We start from the raw sequence: 19,820 nt of genomic DNA on the forward strand, positions 1-19,820 counted from the left end.
TTATCAAGGCACCACACCGGAGGGATGTCAAATGAGGGCGAGAACCTCGGCTCACCTCTCCTTACCCAAGACAGTCGAAAGGCTGAAGGCGAGGTGAGGTCTGATTTTGCAGAACCGTTTTTAGAAATTCGCTGTGTCAGAGAAACTAAAAGACCAAACAAAACCCCTAAAACACCAAGCCCGATTATTTCGTCCACGTGGCACAAGAGCAAGCCAAAGGGGCGGGGGCGGGGGGGGGGGGAGGTGGACGGGACGGGGGAAGAGTCACCCGTCCCGCCCCTGCTGGGAGGAAGGGATTTGCCCGTTGAGCCAACTCCTGACACGGCCGGGTCGCGCGGGGCGCGGCAGGGAGGGAGGGAGATTGAGAAAGCCCTTTTCCCACAAAGCCGCTGCGCCGCGGTCCCCTGTCCCCGCCCCCTGCCCCGGGCCGCCGCCGGAGCGCGGGGAGCCGCCGCGAGCCCTTTAAGGGCCGAGAGGTGCGCGGTCTCTTTAAGGCAGGTCCTGGTGGTTTCTGTTTTCCGAAGGAAGTGACGGGGGGTGGGATTGAATGAAAAGTGCAAAACAGAGTCTCGCCGCGCCGGAGTCGGGGGCCGCGGCAGTCGCGGCGCTGGGCCGGTGGGCGGGCGGGGCGGGGACCCCGGGAGCGCCGCGTCCGCCTCGGAGCCGCCGGGGGGGCGCGCGGCGGAGCGCAGTCCACGTGCGTCCGCGCCACGTCGCGGGCCCCCCGCGCCTGAGCCCCCCGGGGAGCCGCTGCCCCGCGCGCGCCCCGAACTAGCCAGCAACTTCGCGCGAAGTTTGGCAGCGCCCCTCTCGGCTCGCACGCCGCGCGCCGGGCCCGCGGAGGGCGGCGGCGGCCCCCGGGGATGCGCCCGCTCGGCCGCCGCGGGGTCCCCACGGCGCCCCCCGCGCTGCTGCTGCCGCTGCTGCTGCCGCCGCTGCTCGTGCCGCTGCTGGGGGCGCCGCGCGGCGTGGGCGCGGGGCCGGGCGCGCCGGCCGAGCTGCGGGTCCGCGTGCGGCTGCCCGACGGCCAGGTCACCGAGGAGAGCCTGCAGGCGGACAGCGACGCCGACAGCATCAGCCTCGAGCTGCGCAAGCCCGACGGCACCCTCGTCTCCTTCACCGCCGACTTCAAGAAGGTGAGGCACCGTCGCTCGCCTGGAGGGACGCGGGAGCCCGGGCGCCCCGGGGTCCCCGGTCGCACTGAGGCCTGCAGGTGGAAGGCGGGCCAGGAGAGGCGAGAGACTGAGCCGGGGTCGTCGGGGTCCCCGGCGCCCAGATCCGGCCCCTTCATTCTGCTGGAGGAAATCCTCCGCCGGCCCTCCAGCCTTTCACCCCTTTGCTCTGGGTGCCCAGGCCCCTTCTCTCTCCCTGACTCCCAGCCTTCTGCCCACTTCTCTTCCAGCTCTCCCAGAGCCCTCCAGGTGCGGACTCTCCTTCAAAAGAGTTGACTCCCTTCTTGGAGTCATTTCCCTGTGCTCTAGAGGAGAAAGTCCTGGGCTGGCAATCAGAGGTCCTGGGTTCTTGCTGTGTGATCTTGGGCAAGTCCCTTTCCTTCTCTGGGCCTCGTTTTTCACCTCCGCACAGGTCGGTGGGGTGGCTCCAGGCCCCTCAGCTCTGACATCTTGGAGTCTATGAACCAACTCTCGTGTTGCACCGTTCTAGGCCGGAGGCATGGCGGGAGGGAGGCCGGGAGGTAAGAGCTGATTGTCCCTTGTCCCTCTGGGACCGAGGAGAAGCTACCTCTGCTCCTGGGTCTGGAAGGCTGGGAAGCTTGCAGAAGGAGAACCTGGGGAGAGGCCCTACGTGAGGTCCCCGCACTCTGGGAGAGTTGCCACTCCTTACCGCGCCTGGCAGGACGGCTGGCCAACCTCCATGTTTTGACCCAGATTTCAGGAAGGGGGCAGAAACCAGCCCCTATTCAGTATGTGTAAGGAACCAGAAGGTGGACGTGGCCCCCAAGGTTGTTGGGGTTGGGGGGAGACTGGAGGAACTGGGGGGTTATCAGTAAATGGGCCCGGAAGGGCAGTGAGTGACTAACGGTGACCCAGCAGCAGGAATTCTGGAAGGAAAGAGGGTGGGTGAGGAGTAGGTACTTGAAAGGAGTCTCCTGATACACACGCACGCACATGCACACACCAGCCCCTCTTCTGATGAAAGGAGGCCCTGTCTCTGGGGAAGTGGAGAGGTGAGGCCAGTTAGATAGCTGGGCAGCTGGAGAAGTTCAGGGCTATAGAGCCTCGCCCAAGCCATCTCTCTCTCCTCCCTCTTAGAGAGTGGGAGCTTGAGAGGAAAGGGGGAGAACTTGGGGAGGCAGCTAGGGACCCAGCAAAACTGCCATAGATAAGCATGGTGAGGGGATCCAGAGGACAGCGGAGATAGGGCTTGACTGCCGACCTGTCCCAAAACTACTGAGTTGTCACTGACATGGGACATAGGTGGACCATGGGGTGTGGGCGGTCATCCCAGCTGGGAAGACTTTGTGGCCCTTCCATACTCAGTAGCCCCAAGCTAGGTTCTCACATTCAGGTAGAGGCAGGTGCGTTTGTGTGTGGAGAGAAGGAAGCTGGCGGGGCCAGAATACTTCCTGCCTCCCCACACCTAAACTCCAGGGGACATTTTGTCAAATGCTTTCTTTTCCTGGGAAATCCCAGAGTAGCCAGACCCCTCAGGGGGCAGTGGTCTCATCTTCCCCTCTAACCTTCCACTGAAGCCCTTTGTACTTGAGAGTGCCCCTCTGGCCAGGACAAGAGTCTCCTAACCTTCCTGCCCAATGCCGACTGTTTTATGGTAGCTGGAACCCTGGGGAGAGGCTTCCCTATTCCTGGGACCTCTCCAGCAGCTGAGGCTGTGGCTAGGACATCAGTGAGAGACACAACGGGTAGGGCTGAGCTTTTATAGCCTCTGGCTGCAACATAAACTCTTTTATTACTCTACCCTGTGGGCCAGGAGAGGGGAGTGCCCCAGTGGCAGTGAGGTGCGGAACTGGGGTCTGGAGCTGAGAGTTTAGTAGGGGGCTGACTGCCCAGTTGAAGAAGCCACTTGGAGCTGATGGCAAGGGCCCCATTTTAATCCCCGCAGTGGTTCAAACCTCCACCCAGGTTTGACTCTAGTCCAGAGTCTGCTTTTCAGGTTAGCTTCTGACCCAGAACCCGGCATTTCACACCCGCCCTGGCATCTCCTAATTCACCAGCAAGGACTGGAATTGGGGGCAGAAGGCGCAGAAAGGGAACCCGCTCTCTAAGGGCTCTCCAGCTCCGGGTTTCTCCTTTAGCCCGGGGCGGGGCATCATAGCCTTTCCCCCACCCAAGTCGCTGTCTACATTGGCCAGAGCAGCTTTTCTATGCGGATCCTTCTGTGGCCCTCTCAGTCCTCAAGGCCTTGTGCCCCATAGCCTTTGGCAGATTTACACAAGGTTCTATGTAGACGTAACAATTTTTCCCGTGGGAAGAAGTCTTGAACGTGGTGTTTCTTTTGTTTTGTGTACCAAACACCCCAGTCCACTTAGGAATGGCAATGTTTAGGAGACAGTCCAGACTGAAATGAGATCGATACGGTTTAACCCTGGGCAGGGGACTTGATCTCTGCAGGCCTTCGTTTCTTCATCTGTAAAATGGGGGTGATAAGGCACCAATCCCGTGGCTATCATGAGAAGTAAACAGGTAATCCACGTGAAGTGCCCACTATGCGTCGGCTCCCGTGCTAAGCGCTCAAGAAATGGAAGCCGCTGGCTTTCGTAATCGTTGCCCACATCACAGTGCAGCATGGGCCCTCCGTGCTGAGCCTGGACCCAGAGAGGTTGAATGATGGACCCAGAGTCAGTGCTGAGCCTGGAGGTGCCTTGAGCCCCTCATCATCACCTTCTCCTCGAAGCGCGGCGTGTGGGCGCTCTCCAGAGAAACAGAAACAATGGGACGTAGAGTGAGATACACGGAAAGAGATTTATTACGAGAGATCGGCCCTCATGATCGTGGAGGCTGAGAAGTCCTACGATCTGCCATTTGCAAAAGCTGGAGGCCCAGGAAAGCTGGCAGTGCGGTTCCGGCCTGAGTCCCAAGGCCTGAGTGCCGATGTCTAAGGGCAGAAGACGGATGTCCCAGCCCGAGCAGAGAGAGCGCACTCACCCTTCCTCTGCTTTTTGTCCGATCCACAGCCTCCCCGGATTGGTTGGTGCCCACTCACACTGGCAAGAGCCATCTCTGCTACTCCTTCTGCCCATTCAAATGTTCATCTCTTCTGGAAACACCCTCACGGATACACCCGGCAGTAATGTTTGACCAGCCCTCTGGGCACCCCTTTCCCCCAGTCACACCGCAGCATTGCCGACCAGCCCCTCCGAGCACGGAGCGGTCATTCTTGGCCCGCCAGAATACCCAGGGCTGCAGGGACTGCCCTTGTGCCGGATGCCCTTGGCCCAGCCTCTCCCCACCCCCAGCCCCCTCTCCCCAGCCCCTCCCACCCTCTCTGTTTGCCTCCACTGAGAGGCAGGGTTCTAGGACTGTCTGGCTCTCCCCACCCTGCCACGCTGGACCCGAAGGCGGCGAGGCAGTAACAGTAATCAGAGTAATCCGCTCGCTATAGGACACAGAGCCCGGAGCCCAGGCAAGGATTGACGATAGACTCCGCAGGTCAGGTCGCTTGGAGCTATCAAGCGGCCCTCCTCTGTCGCTGCATACCCTGCCCCAAGGCTGCTGACCGTCAGGCAGACTGAGCTCTGGCTTTGAAAAAAGTGCCATGGCTCAGTGGCTCCCAGACTTCATGTCCATTAGAATCACCTGGGTAGCTTTGGAGAATCCCGATGCCTGGGCTGCAGCCCAGAGCAATTAGATCTGATCTCTGAGGGCAACGGTATTTTTAAAGAGGCCCCACGATTTCCAGCAGGCAGAAGGTTCGGGAACCACTGGTATAGCTGTTCCAGGGAAGGGAGGGGACTTGGAGGCGGGGCCCAGGTTGGACTGTTAAATACAGGGAGAGCCCACACTCACTGAGCATTTGGCAGCCCGTCATTCTACCCAGGGGAACCCTAATGTGCTTGAAGCAGCGTATAGGCGTTAGGCCCAATTCTACCTGCCCGCGGCACGCACACCGTCCTTCCTAATACACACCCAGTCGACGGTACTCTCCTTTATAATCCAAATCCCGTGGATGCAATTATACTCGTATGTGCGTACTCACCGGGCAATATCTAATACCGGCCACGTCCCCGCCCCCAGGCTCTAACCTGGCTTTTTGTCAGTCAGACGGCTTGGTCCCCCTCCCCCAGGTTGGTGTCCCCGTCCAAATTCTCTTTCCCCTTGGCTCCCTGGTCTGAGTGTCCAAAAGCTGGGGGAAGGGATGAGTCATGTTGCAGGCAGTGTGGTTTGGTGCTGACCGGAAGGGTAGGGTGGGCCTGAAAGATACGAGAAAGTCATGTGCAACTGTTTCAGGGCAGTGAGTGCAATGGGAGGGTGGAGGAAGGAACCACAGCCTCCAGAAGTGTGGCAGGAGGGACCCTGAGGGGCTGTGCCGTGGAGCCAAGATAAGGGGAGCCATATGGTGGTGTGGGTCAGCTCAAGGTCACTCTGAAGGACCCAAGAAGAGTCCTTGAAACTTGAGCCCCGGCCTGAGCGCCGATGGGTGAGTGGGAGTCAGGAAGGAACAGTCCAAAGAGCACCAGAGCCCCCGCCTTAGGGGGCTCCTGCTTGGGGTGAGGGAGCAGCGTGGGAAGCTGCATGCTGTCAGATGTAGTCTGGAAGATGTGGAATGTGCAAATGACCGCGCGCTGCCGGAGGCTGTTTATTATAACAGGATGTCGTGTCACACAGATGTCAGGCCGGAGAAGCTTTGGGAGACCAGTCTCCCCCTACCCTTTCTGTGTTAGGCCTCTGAAGTGTAGCAGCTGGGAACACAGGGATGTGATGGACGGGCTGTCTTCTTGGGGAACGGAGGGCAGCAGAGATGCTTTCGGGAGAGGCCCAGGCTTTTCTGGAGTCCAGAGCATTTCCTCATAGGAGTTTATGAGCAGTGACCGGATGGAACAACCTGGCTTGTGGCCGTGGGGCCCCCGGGGCTCACAGCAGTCCCTCTGCCGTGTCTGAGGAATTCTTCCATGGATCAGGGATCTAGAGCCCTGAGGGAAGGTTGAGATATGCTCCCTGAAGCTTGGCAAGCATCTCCTACCCCTGAATGCCAATGTCCAGGTGGAGTCCTAGCAAAAGATCCTGGGTCAGGCAGTGAAGACTGCCACCTGGAACCAGGGAGGAGTGGCCTGCTAGAAATAAGATGGGGAGAGGCAGGGTAGGGCTGGCTGTTTCACAGGAACGGTGCAGCCTCGTGATGAGAACCGCACGTCCCCGTATCTCACGCGCCAAGTGGTCCCTCGGGTCACACGCTGTTGGGTGCTTTCACGCACAGCCTCCTTTGATCCTCCCTACTGCCTCGTGAGGCAGGGGTTACCCCCATTTTGCAGATGTGCAAACTGAGGCTTCGAGCTCTGAAGTGACTGTGACAAGATCAAGTGGCTAATGACCCGGGATTAGGACCCAGGGATCTTTCCACTGTATCGCAGTTGACTATGTGCGCCATAACGTAAGTAGGCTTCTTCCAGAAGGCCGAAGATACCTGAATAGGGGAGGGGAAAGGGAAGAAGGAAGCTGACGGAAAACCTTCATGCAGAGGAACAGATCTACAGAGAAACCCTCCTCTCTACAGACCTGAGCTGGACCCCTACCCTCCTGAGCTCATAACCCCTGGTGGATTTGAGTATTGGCCCTTGGCAGCTTTGTGCCAAGAGGCTCTTCCTCTAGAGAGATGGGGATGCAAGGGGGGGCGGGGTACAGGGACCGTTTGTAAAAGATCTTATGGAGACCACTGAACATTCACTGTGTACATCTTTCTGCCCTTCGCCAGTTGTGCGTCCTGACGAGCCACTTGACCTCTCGGGGCCCCAGGCCCAGACACGGCACAGGCATGGCCGAGACACTAGGGTGATGTTCACGGTCCGATGAGAAGTGAATCAGAGGCTGTGGCAAAGCAGAGGCCAGCGTAGGCTCGTGAGAAGTGAGGTAGCGGTGCCAGCCAGGGCCCCGGCAGGTCCCCCCTCCCCGGCTCTCCTTGTCCGCTGGCAAGCCCATTGTTCTGGCGCTTTCTTTCTGCTCTAGGGGCCAGTGCGTCATTAGGCTCTTCCGTCCCTTAGGTTGGCAAGTGTTTAATCGGCTGCCGCTGTGGATTCCGATAAAGGGCAGGGAGCAAGAGAGGCATTTGGGGCTGGGAATCCGGGCGAGAGAGGGGTATGGAGCCCCATCTTAGGAGCCCTGAGTCAGCGGGACAGTGGGGCACAGTCGATCCACATAAAGCCTCACATTGTTCCCCGGGGCAGTTGGAACAGTAGTGACCTTTGGGATTTGGCTGACAGAGAACTGGGGGCTCGGGGGGCTGGGAGGAGGGCAGAGGGCACTGCGCCTGACTGGTGGTGGTGCTAATGCCCCTTAACAAGAAGCTTTTGTCCCAGGACTGGCCCTGAGGGTATGCAGACATCCCTATAATGGGGGCAGCGTTAAGTCCCTGGGCACCCGCCTGGGAATGTGCCCCGCCTGGCTTTGGGTTGACCCCACCCACCCCTGTTCCTGCTCGAGTAGATAGCGCAGAGGGGCCAAGGCGCTCCCGTGTCTGCCCTAGGCAGCCAGTGTGGGTTAGGAAGGTGCTGGTTCCGGGCTGCCTCTCCTCGCCGCCACGGTCCAACAAAACTGGCCCCTTCTCTAGCCATAAAGCGGCCCCAGCCAGGAGCAGAGGAATAAATATTTAGATTGGCTCAGCCCGGGCCTCAGAATCATGCGCTCTGGTGTGATGGGAAGGAGACAGAGATGGCCGAGGACACTCCCAGGAGACCGTGCCTGCTGTCCAAGAGCAAGGAGGCGTGGGGGGAGCAGGTGCTTCGCAAGGACCCTGGACAGAAGGGTGGGTGGCTGGGAGGGCACTGAGGGAGAGGGCAGCTCCCCACCCTGGCCCCCTTAGTTTTCGGCTCCCCATGGTGGAGTGCTGGGCTGGCGGGAGGTCTGAAATAGCAGAGGCCCCCTCCTCTCCCCAGGCGGGCTCTCTGGAGAAGGGGGCAGAGTGTGACAGTGGGGTGAGGACATTGTTAGACTGTGGGTGAGGGAGTGCGTGAGGCTGCGTGAGAGACTCTGAGAGACATCACACTGACTCAGAGAAAGGGGCGAGGTGGAGACTCCACAGGCGGGGGGACATGGAGGGAGGCAGTGCTCCTGTGGGCAACCAGCACGCGAGGCAGGGGGATGGGGGGGGGGTGGTGGCCGTGTGCAGCCGAGCCGATGGGAGCCGGGGAGAGACAGGAGCCACTGCATGTGAAAGAGATTGTTCTAGAAGCAGCAAGTACGCGTGAAAGACTCCAGACGCGTGGCCCGTGAACGGGGGGAGGCAGGCGGGCATCCCTGCGTATCACTTAGGATCTGACTTGGCTGAGACAGAAAACCGCAACAGCGGCTGAAGCAAAAGAGAAGTTTGTGTCCCTCTCCCCCGTCTTATCTGAGGCTGGGGGTCGGCGGTCCAGGGCGGTGTGACCGCTCCGCTGTCATTGCAGCCGAACTCCTGTGTGCTCTGTCTGCAGCATCGCTCCCCTTCCTTGACATTACGCTTCCCCTGGGGCCTCTCCCCAGGAAGGCTGCACCTGGGCCTGGCACAGGATGTCTGCCGTTCAAGTGCAGCGGGCTGCCCGCCCCCTGCCGCCCCTGTGCTTCCCGGAGTGGCCCTCCACGGTCTCATAGGTGTTCACCCGGAGCCCCAGCACAGCTGAGCCAGCACAGCCTTCCCTCTGCGAGCTGCAGTGGGTCTCAGAAGCACAGCCTGGCGGGGAGTGAGTGTGGAGAAGGAGGCGATCTGGACAAGGGCAGACAGGGGAGCTTGGTGGGGGGCGTGAAGGTCGCTGGACTGTGAGTCGGGAGACCCGGGCTTCTGGTCCTGGCTCTGCAGCTGTATGACTTGTGGAGGTCACGTCCTCCGCTGGAACCTCACTGGATCGTGAGCTCAATGATCCCCTAAACCCTCTAAAAGCCACAATAGCAGCTGGAGGGCTACCAGCCTTCTTGTTGGAGGCTAGGGAATTGATGGAGGCCCCGGAGCACGCGTGCACGCGTGCGTTCATTCATTCAGCTGATAAGTGGCGACCCAGCTCTGCGCCAGACCCTGAGGCTACGGCATAGGTAAGGCCTGGTCTCCGCCCTTGAGCCAGGGGCAGGCCATGCAGGGCTTGGATGACTTACTGCCCAGGCAGAAGATGCCACATGAGGACGGGGTCCTTTGTCGATGTAGATCAGGTGCACGCGGGCCCGGCACAACTCAAGTTTCCAGTCCAGCTCGAAACCCATGGCTTTCGGGGATCTGCTAGATGAAGCCCAGACTCCTTGGCTGGGCTCTCAGAGCCGCTGCCCCTCCCCTCTCACCAGCCTCCTCCTTCAACCTCTCTCTCTGCCCTCCCTCACCCTGCCCTGCCCCTGGTGGTTTTCCCAGAATGCTTCCAGGCTCTCGTTTGTGGGCTCCTGCCTTCGTTTCTTCGTTGCCAGGCACTTACTGAGCACCTACTGCGTTCTAGGGGGTGGAGATGGCTGCAAATAAGATACTGCCCCAGGCTCAAGGAGCTGAGTCTGGAAGGTACGGCAAGACAGGGTTGCAAACAACAGGACTCGTGCTGTAGAGGTTAGGAGTTGGGGCCGGCTGAGTCTGCTGGAGGGTTGGTGAGGGTAGCGTTGGGGGGGACGGGCCAGAGCAGGGGATGCATTGGAACCGAGTCCTGAGACACGGTAGGCAGATGAGGACAGGGCATCCCCAGCAGAGGAATCAGCTCATGGAAAGTGACATGGCCTCATCGCTTCTTCTGGGAACTACCAGCTCTTTAGTTGAATGCTCAGGGAGTCCAAGAGGAGCTGTTGGTGAAGTGAATGCCAGCCTCTGGAGGGGTCTTTGAAGGGCATTAGGCATCAGGCAGATCAATAACAACATGGAGGGATAGATGGGTGTTAAGAGAGCCTCACATTTCCCTGTCTTCTGTAAACGCCTCTCTCTGCTAGAAAGCCCCCCAACATCCTTTGACTGCTAAGGAGCACTGAAATGTCCCTCACTCCGGGGAAGTCTTCCCTCCTTCCCTCCTCGCCTCCCTGCGCCATCGTTAAGGGGAAAACAAACGCCCCTCCGTCCATCCTTTGCCCCATAGCGCGTACCATAAACCTCACCCCTCGGCCGTTATTGGTGCACTGGCTTTGGTTGCAGGAGGCCAGCCTCTCCATGAGCCCCGTGAAGACAGGGCCCCTGCCTTGGTTTTGGCCACTTCCCTGTCCAGCCTGGTGCCTGTGAAGGCCTTGCCCCAGGTCATGCTAACCAGTGCTCTCCCACGGATTTGCTGATTACCTGCCACTCCCAGAGGACTCCCCCGACCTCTCTGGGCCTCGGGTGCCTCTTGAGGAGAAAACCCTTTGCTCCTGCGTCTGCAGGTCTGGAATAGATCACAGTTGGAGCAAGGCCAGAGATGGCAACAATAATAGAGAGTTCAGCCCACTGTGTTCTGAGACCTTTCGCTCATTTTTCCCTCCCAATAATCCCTGGAGGTGTAGGTATTGTTAGTTTAACTCATTTAACAGATGTGGAAACTAAGGTACAGGGAGGTTAATTCGCCCAAGGCTACACGGCTAGTATGAGCAACGCCAGGATTTGAACGTAGGTACTTCTGGCTACAGAGCCTTTGTCCTTAACTACTGTGCCGTCCTACAACTTATCTACTCCTGATGCTTACTTAAAACCACAGGCCAAGGGGGCTGGCGGGGGCGGGGGCGGGGGGGGGGGGCACGGCCTGGGTGGCTCAGTCCGCTAAGCATCAGACTTCAGTGCAGGTCATGATCTCACAGTTCATGAGTTTGAGCCCCACCTCGGGCTCTGTGCTGTCAGCACGGAGCCTTCTTCAGATCCTCTGCCCCCGCTCTCTCTCTGCCCCTTCCCCACTCGTGCTCTCTAAATTAAACAAACAAAGCCATAGGCGAAGGACTTCAGCAGACTCTGTCTCCACAGCCCGCTCACCACACCGGCTGCACGGCTCAGGTCTCTGCCCCACTACCGACCTGCTCCCGCATCGATCGGCCTGCTGGCCGGCTCCCGTAGGGCTGGAGGGTCCTGGGAGCCCTATAGAAACTTCCTTGGCCTGGGCCTAGCATCCGGCCAGATGTTTGCTGAAGCAGGGGGACTTCTTCCCCTGCCCTTTCCTCTGTGCTGGAGGGAAAGGGGCCCCCGGGACCTTAGCGGTGAGTCTGAGGTATAGAAGGTGGGTGGGAGGGACACTGGTCTACGGAGGTTCTGGGCAGGGCAGGCTGGCGGGCTAGGAGGGTGGTCCTGCCTCACGTCACCCTCATATCTGTGTCAGACGCTGCTTTTTGGTAGTCACGCTGAACCGTGAGTGGGAGCTGCCATACTCCCGGGGCAGGTCTGGCGCAGGACCTCCAGGCATGGCTGGGCCAGGGAACCGAGTTCTAATCCTGGCTCTGCCACCTGCCAGCTGTGTGGCCAAGGGCGGACCACACTGCCTGTCTGGACCTGAGCTTCGGTTTCTCGAGCTGGGTGTCGAGGACACCTGGGAGGCACCGGTGCATTGTGGTTGAGAGAACACTGGCTTTGGAGCCAGACCGCCGGGGGTTAGAACTCTGGCCACGTTTCCTCCTGTCCCGTGACCTTGAGCAAGTAACCCGTTCCAAACTCAGTAATAATCATCCTCCCTACCTCCTGTTGTTGTGAGGATTTTAGACAGGACGATACATCCTCATAAGAACAGTGACTTATCCCTTCCAGTTATAAGCTTCAATAAATCTTTGCCCTCCACGAGTAAATCTTCTCTCTCAATGAGAAATCCTCGTTCCCTCTCTTCGCCCCCAGTCAGATTCCCAATTCAGTGCCCCCATTTGCTGCCGTCACCAACGTTGTTGTTTAATATAGAGGCAGGGGAGAAAAAAAAAAAACAACAACAACTCAAAGCAGGTTTGTTTGTTTTGTTTTGTTTTTAACCCTCCTGTCTGGTCTAAGAGTTCAAATGCTTTCTCTGAACGGTGGGCAGGTGATATCCCCAAGCAAAGAGACCACTCTGCGGCTGCCAGACCGCAGGCATTTGGCTGGGGTCTTGGAGAAGATGCTCTGAATATTCCAGATAAGGTTCTTTTAAAGAGTCATTGCTGAAAATAATGTTGGATCCTGCCTCGGGGTCCTGCCGGGGACACCCGGCTGTCCGGAGCCCTAGGAGGGGAAGTTTCGTATCAGGTCTCACCTGGCAGGAAGTGAGCCCCCAGTGGAAAATACACGAGCGTACCGGCCTCCGGTCTCCCCTCAGCCAACCTGAGCAAACGGAAGGAAGATCGGATGGCCCAGCCTGGCAGGACAAGGAGATTCCAGCCTCAGGGCCCAAGAACGGATTTCCTGTTGAGAGGAAGCTGGGTTAACCCAAGCTCTGATTCACCTTCCTTGAGATCTGGCATCGGAAAGAGCCCCGTGGAACCTCTGTCGCCAGCTGAGCCTCAGTCTCTCCTTCTGCAATATTGGTGGAAAATCTCCCCGCACATGCCCACACCTCGCTGTGCTGGAGATCATTTGTAGGAGAGGAAAGTAAGAGACCCATCCCTGTAGTCAAGGGACCTCACAAGTGCACGGGGCTTATGGGATGGCAGCACACAGGCCACCTGTAACATTTGCTGATCACTGCCAGGACGAGACTCGAGATTCGCGACAGCTAGCACCTACTGAGTGCTTACTGTGGGCGGGCGTTCTCGGGTGGCCTCCACACTGTTTTCACACAAGCCTACCAGGGAAATGCCTTATCGTCCCCATCTTGCCAGTGAGGCTTACCGAGGCTGGAAGATATGCCTGGGCGCAGGCTAATACAAGACAGAGTTGGGGTACGACCTCCCCTCACTGCCTGTACAGGAGCCCAAGGGGAACCTTGGCCCCTGTTTCAGAGCACTTATACTCTAGTGGGCGTACCATACCCCCTGAGTCACCGCGGGCTCTCTCAGTGGGCGAGGCCAGGGCACGTACGTGGAAAGACGAATAACTACACAGGCCTGTATATGCTCAGTGCCAGTGCAGGGTCATTGGGGTTCTAGAGGAGAATGGTCCTTGTGGCCAGGGTACCTCCCTGGCAGGGAGCATCATGACAGATCCAGACCACTTCTGAGTGGGGCCTGCTAATTTCGCACTGGGAGCAGTTAGCCAAGGCACAGAGCTGAGTGAGAGCAGGGGGACACCTTGGGTGCAGCTGGGTCAGAGCACAGCGTTCCAGCAGCCAGATTGGCAGGGGAACCCCATCCTGCCCTGTGGCCCCTCTCCCTCCTCCCTCTGCTCCCCTCCAGCCTCCCCCACGCACGCAATGAGTGAGTAACAGGAAGGAGCCATTGGCCTGCTGGTAATGCCATTAGTGACCCCGAGGGGAAAGGGGAAGTGGAGGGAGGAAGGGAAAGGTGAGCCATCCCTGAGCTTCCCCCAGGCCGGAAGTTGGCAACAGCTGCAGCCAGCTTGGGCTGCGTCTGCCCTTAAGCCCGTCCCATGCCCACTACCTCAATCTGAGATGGGATGGCCAGGGGCCTGGCCGATTAGAAGCACTGGGGGGCATTTTGAGGAGCACCAGTTTCTAGGCACCGCCCCCCTCCCCCCACCCAACCTACTGACCAAGAATATGAGAAAGACTCTGGGATCTGTACTTGTAAAAAGTTCAACCCCTCCCCTATTATGGCCTGGTCAGGTAGTTCTAGAGGCTGTGACCCACCCTGATCAGGGTGACGCGGGTGCCACGGAGGGGCGGCATCAGCCTTGAAAGAGCCAGGCACCAAAAACAGGGTGCTGTTTCTTTCAAGGTGAAGTTCTGTACTTTTTAAACAGTTCTGGTTTGAAAAGACTTTTTAGTGGTTCACCATGTGAATCTTCCAGGGGGCTCTGGAACATCTGGGGTGTGCCCTTTCGAGTCACGGGTTTAAATGGGAAAGATAAAAATTCCTAGACCAGCAGGAGGGAAATGTCCGTCGCGGGGCAGTGTCCAGGCACGTGTCCTGTCCAAGGCCTGGGCTGAGCGCCGGGTGGGAGGCCCCGCCCACTCCAGCTGGTCCCCGTGCTCCCGCCCTTCCCCGTTAGGACGTGAAGATCTTCCGAGCCCTGATCCTGGGGGAGCTGGAGAAGGGGCAGAGTCAGTTCCAGGCACTCTGCTTTGTCACCCGGCTGCACCACAATGAGATCATCCCCAGCGAGGCCATGGCCAAGCTTCGACAGGTGAGTGCTCACTTCGAGCCTTCCCTGGCCCAGCTCCTGCCCCAGAGCCCCCAGCCCTGCAGCCAGCCCCGAGCCTGAACCGCACCCCGACCTCACTCTCCCACCCAGCCCCTGACCCACCCTCACCCCCGGCGCCCCACTCTCACCCCGTAGTCCTGAACCCCTGATATCGCCCCAGGCCAGACCTAACCCCATCACCCTAGATCGCTAATCTGCACTGACCCCCAACTGCCAGATCCCTCCAGCCTCCAGATTTCAGCTCCACCCCCTTTATGGTGGAGATTCTGGGCTTGGACTCCGAGGTCAGATATGCCTTCAGACCCAGCGCCACCCCCCTGTATCCCGGGGACGTTGCACACGTTGCCTTCCAAGCCTCTGCTTTCCTATGGAGAAATGAGTTCTACTGAGAGTTAAATGAGAGCATGCATGGAAAGTGTTCAGCGCCGTGTTCAGAACCCTTCAGCCCGTTGACCTGCTCCCTGTCCCTTCCTGGCCCCTGGGCCTCTCCCCCGGCCTCATCTGTGTTCCCTAAACGAGGCCCTCCCCTCCCTTCCCGGTCCCAGACTCTGTTCTCTGCCTGTTGGAAGGTGTGGGACCCCGGGGGCATCTGTCCTGGGCCAGCTCGCCCGGCTGCCACCTCCAGTAACCAGCCCTGATGACTGTCAGAATTCTCCGTCAGCCCCAGACGCCGGCCAGTGGCCAGCTGCAGAGGCTCGGCTGAGCCCTGGGGATTGGTGTCTCCGGAAGCCGCAGGAGAGGCCGGGTGGCCCTAGACTGCCAGCCTGCCCCAAGGTTCTGAAGGCAACCAGCCTTGGCCTGTCTGACTCTCAGCGATTAGGCAAAGCAGGGCAGGGAGCATTCGGAGGCCGGGTGGGAGTGGCTGTTCCTCTCCACACAGAAGAACCCACGGGCAGTGCGGCAGGCTGAGGAGGTGCGGGGCCTAGAGCACCTGCACATGGACATCGCCGTCAACTTCAGCCAGGGGGGCCTGCTGAGCCCCCATCTCCGCAACGTGTGTGCCGAGGCCGTGGATACCATCTACACCCGCCGGGAGGACGTCCGCTTCTGGCTGGAGCAAGGTCAGCTTGGGATCACATCACCCAGGCGAGAGCGCGGTAACGAGATGCGGGAGTTCAGAGGAGGGACCCCGAAACCGGGCTGGGATCGGTCAGGGCAGACTTCCTGGAGGAGGTGGTGCCCGTGTGGCTCTTCGGGGAGAGGAGTCAGCCAGATGAAAGCGACCGTTTCCAGGTAGGGACCCACAGACCTGTGACTACCCAGGTCGTGAGGAGGGAGATACCCAGGCAGCACCCACCTCATTCCTTCCATTAGTGAGAACACAGGACCTCTGTCGGGGGAGGGGGCACAGGTATCAGGGTCGGCACCCACTCCTCCCTGCCCACCCCTGCTGCCCCCCTCTCTCCTTTCCTTCATGCCTTCCCTGGTGCCAGCATCTCTCTCCCGTCTCTGGTGTGGTCCCTGCCTTTTGGCCTGTGTGGCTTTACTGCTGCCCCATTTCCTGATTCCGTTCCCAGGACTGTCCTCAGGTCCTCTGTGTAGAGGGGACAGGGAGATGCCAGGCCCCTGGTCCTCTGCCCAGCCAGCTGAGCAGTAGAGAAGTGCCTGCCCTTCCCCAGGGCACCGCTGGATTTAGAAATGGCCAACAGGGGGAGCTGGGTGGCTCAGTCGGTTGAGCGGCTGACTTCGGCTCAGGTTACGATTTCACGGTTGGTGAGTTCGAGCCCCACGACAGGCTCTGCGCTGACATCCTGGAGCCTGCTTGGGATTCTCTCTCCCTCTCTGCCCCTCTCCCACTCCCGTTCGCTCTCTTGTGCTCTCTCTCTCAAAATAAATAAACATTAAAAAAAAAGAAATAGCCAAGAGCTGTACTCATGCCCTCCACACACACCCCTCCCAGTAAGCTGCACTCCAAACTGAGGTTCAAGCTCAGTACTGTCCCCCCGAGAGGCTGGTCCGTCCCGTGGCCACTGAGCCAAGCCAGGGGCCAGGTCACTGCTGTCTCCCCCAGCACCCCTGCGTGTACCCTGGCCACCCTGACTTCCCAGCATGTTTGTGCTGGTCCTTCCCTACCTGGCCCTCCTCAGATACCACCTCCTTTAAGAAGCTCTCCTCGATTTTCTATTCATTCTCCCCACGTCTCTATTCCGTCACATCCTAGTATAGTGGTATTTTATTTTTAATTCTTTTTTAACACTTATTTGTTTTTGAGACAGACAGACAGACACGAGCAGGGGAGGGGCAGAGAGAGAGGGAGACACAGAATCCAAATCTGAGCTGTCAGCACAGAGCCCGACGGAGGGCTAGAACCCACGAACCATGAGATTATGACCTGAGCCAAAGTCGGACGCTCAGCTGACGGAGCCACCTAGGTGCCCCTGTAAGGAAGGCCTTGAAGTCAGAAAGACCTGGGCTCTATTCCCACTCCTTACTGTGTGACCGCAGTGAGATCACGAAACCTCTCTGGGCCGGGTTTCTCCTCTATAAAAACAAGAACGGAAATGCTCGGCTCGCAGGGCTGATGGGATGCCCCAAGAGGCCATGCGGGGCGGGCTCCTGCCTCCCTTTCTCCTCTGCTGATGCCTGCCTCTCTCCCGCAGGTGTGGACAGCTCCGTGTTTGAGGCTCTGCCGGAGGCCTCGGAGCAGGTGCACCTGTCCCGCTGCGGGCAGGTGGGGGATGGCGGGAAGCCCTGTGTCTGCCGCTACGGCCTGAGCCTGGCCTGGTACCCCTGCATGCTCAAGTACTGCCACAGCCGTGACCGGCCGACCCCCTACAAGTGCGGCATCCGCAGCTGCCAGAAAAACTACAGCTTCGACTTCTATGTGCCCCAGCGGCAGCTGTGTCTCTGGGATGAGGACCCCTAGCTGGGCTGCGGTGAAAGGGGGCCGTCTCTGAGTTCGCTGCTCTGGGTCCACCGCCCTTACCCCAGCCACTGGAGGGGGTGGCCGCCCCCCACTGAGGCCTTATCTCCCTTCTCTTCCCTTGATCCCGGAGCCTCTGGCCCCATCACTCAAGACTGTGAAAAGGGGTGTGGCATGGCAGGGGTTAACTCATGAAGGCAGCCCCCACTCCCGCCCTGTGCCTCCCTTGGGGACAGAGAGAAGGGGGTTCTCCAGATGTGTCCCCCTCCCCTTCATCTCCCCTGAAGTGTTCTCTTTCAAGCAAACAAAATGTGATGGCCCGTGATTCTGTTGAACTCTTTGAAGGTTTAGACCCTAAAAGGTGTCTGTGCCTGTTACACCGACCTCCCCCCCACCCCCCCCCCACACACGCACCCCCACTCCCCCATCTGGAAGGAGCTGGCCCCTCTGCACCATCAAATGCCCAACGAGGAGGGGACCACGTCCCAGCGAGGGGGCCGTCGGGGACCATTGCCATAGCCCCTCCACCAGATCACAGTGCATTCTGCTCATTGCTGTCCTCCCAACACTGGGGCAGGTGAGGGCCTCCCAGCCCGGACACAAACCACACGTGCCTTTCCCCAGACCCAGACTCTGTTGGGAGAGCAGGTCCCAGCTTCCCTCCTCGAGACAGAAATATTTTTTGTAAAGTTCTGGGGTGGGGGGGGGGAGCACGAAGTATGAGGAAAACTTGAATTCCAGATTTTTAATGCAAAGTATTTATCATTTGTACCAGAAATAAAAGTTTAAATTTTTATTTGACAGCTCGTCTCAGAGTTCTGAAAGAACTCTTGGCCAATGCTGCCACCTGGTGGCAGGAGGGGCGTTCGCTCTGCCGGGGACCAGTCTCGACACACCGCTAAGGCACCTGCTGTGTGCTCATTCGCTGCCCAGCAGGGAGTGGATGGACCCGGGACGTATTAGGGAAGGATAAGACAAAACTTCTGCACTTAAGAAGAAGAGACATAGATGAGCAAGTCAGACGGTAATAGTATAAATAGATTAAGGCAAGCAATAAGGCAAAAACTCCGGAACCAAACTGCCAGGGTCCAAATCCTGGCGGGGCTTATTTCCTGTGCAATCTTGGGTCAAGTCACTTTACCTTCCTGTGCCTCAGCGCTCTCCGCTATAAAATGGGCTTAATTGTGAGACTTACATGGGTGTTCATACATCTGAAGTGCCCGGCACAATAGTGTTCATTTTATTCGCTAGTATTAATATCATTATTGTTAGTGACAAGAGCAGGTATTTCCTCACCTGTGCACCTGAGACGGCTAAGCCAGACATCCTGAAGGTCTCTGTGCTTCCAAAGTACCTTCCAGTCTGAAGAGACTGTAATAGGAAGTGCCGAGCCGGGTGTTGGAGAACTTTCGGGAAGGAGGGATGGCGCAGGTTGAATTTATCGAGGGAGGTCTCCTGGACCAGATGGGATACGGCTTGAAGCTGGAGGATGGTAGGCGTTTGGCAAGGTGGAGGAGACTGAGCACAGGGCAGAGACAGGAGTGCTCCAGGGGTCCCACAGGGGACCCGAATCCTTAGGAAGGAGGAGACGGGAGAGTCAAGTCCTTCCTTGTCCACCTTGGAAAGGGAAACAGGCTTTCAGGATGTCCCCGTCCCCTTGAAGGCTCCCCAGAACAGGCTGCTGCCGCCCCTTGAAGCTGTATAGACCAGAGGGTTGTGGTGGGAGCCAGGCTTGCTCGGCCAGGGTCAAGTCAGAGATAGGTGGTGAGACCTCCTTTTGAGGTAGGCATGCCTCTTTCTGAACCTGTTTTCGAGGACCAGCTTTAGCTGTCCTTTGGCGGGGGGGGGGGGGGGGGGGGCGGTTAGGGAGGGAGGTGTTCCTCCCCAGGCCCTTTCCTCCTTCCCCTGCTGCCCAATCCCAGCCCTCAGTCCTGAGCCCCAATCCTAGCTCTGGGTGGGGGAGGGAATTACTTGGAGAAGGCACCTCCCACTTGCCCACCCTGTCTGTGTGCCTTTTTTTACTGGAGGTGGGGTCCCAGGTCATATATGCCTTTTCACTCGCAAGTGGCCAAAAGAATGCTGTTTTTTGAAAGAGTGCTTTTTTTTAAATGTAAGTTTGTTTTTAATGTTTATTTTTTCTGAGAGACAGAGCGCGAGCGAGCAGTGTAGGGGCGGAGGGAGGGAAACACAGAAGAGCAAGCAGGGGAGGGGCAGAGGGAGGGAGACACAGAATCCGAAGCAGGCTCCAGGCTCTGAACTGTCCGCACAGAGCCCGACCCGACGCGGGGCTCGAACTCACGAACCGCGAGATCATGACCTGAGCCGAAGTCGGGCGCTTAACCGACTGAGCCACCCAGGCGCCCCTAAAGGGTGCTTTTCTGGTCTTCCTTGGGAGTGACTCACACCTCCAAGCCTGCCTGTCCCAAGCAATGAGGGGGCGTCTGCACACTCATTACACTCCATTCTGCCTGGGGCCCCTTCTTTGGTCTTGGGGCATGGGGATGAAAATTAAGATTCCCTGAGACTTTGGGCTGACCCCACACTCAGGCCAAGTCCATGCTACCCCTCATTCCAAACGATCCTCCCAGCCTCCCAGCCCAGCTCTGTCAGGTGCATCCACTGCCTGCCACCTGTGTGGCATCAGAATCCCTTGGGAGCTCGGCCC

The 19,820-nt window shown here is 58.6% G+C and overlaps 1 protein-coding gene across 1 annotated transcript; it reads left to right on the forward strand.

Moving 5' to 3' along the window:
- The first annotated feature begins 377 nt into the window (after positions 1–377).
- On the forward strand, positions 378–19,269 carry OAF (out at first homolog). The gene is made up of 4 exons (XM_047878435.1): positions 378–1,136; positions 14,140–14,274; positions 15,173–15,353; positions 16,893–19,269. The coding sequence occupies exons 1-4, from the start codon at positions 864–866 to the stop codon at positions 17,156–17,158; spliced, it is 855 nt and encodes a 284-aa protein (XP_047734391.1). The 5' UTR covers positions 378–863; the 3' UTR covers positions 17,159–19,269.
- The last annotated feature ends 551 nt before the right edge of the window (positions 19,270–19,820 follow it).

The sequence above is a fragment of the Prionailurus viverrinus genome, chromosome D1 (assembly GCF_022837055.1).
Source record: "Prionailurus viverrinus isolate Anna chromosome D1, UM_Priviv_1.0, whole genome shotgun sequence".
Classification (NCBI taxonomy): domain Eukaryota; kingdom Metazoa; phylum Chordata; class Mammalia; order Carnivora; family Felidae; genus Prionailurus; species Prionailurus viverrinus.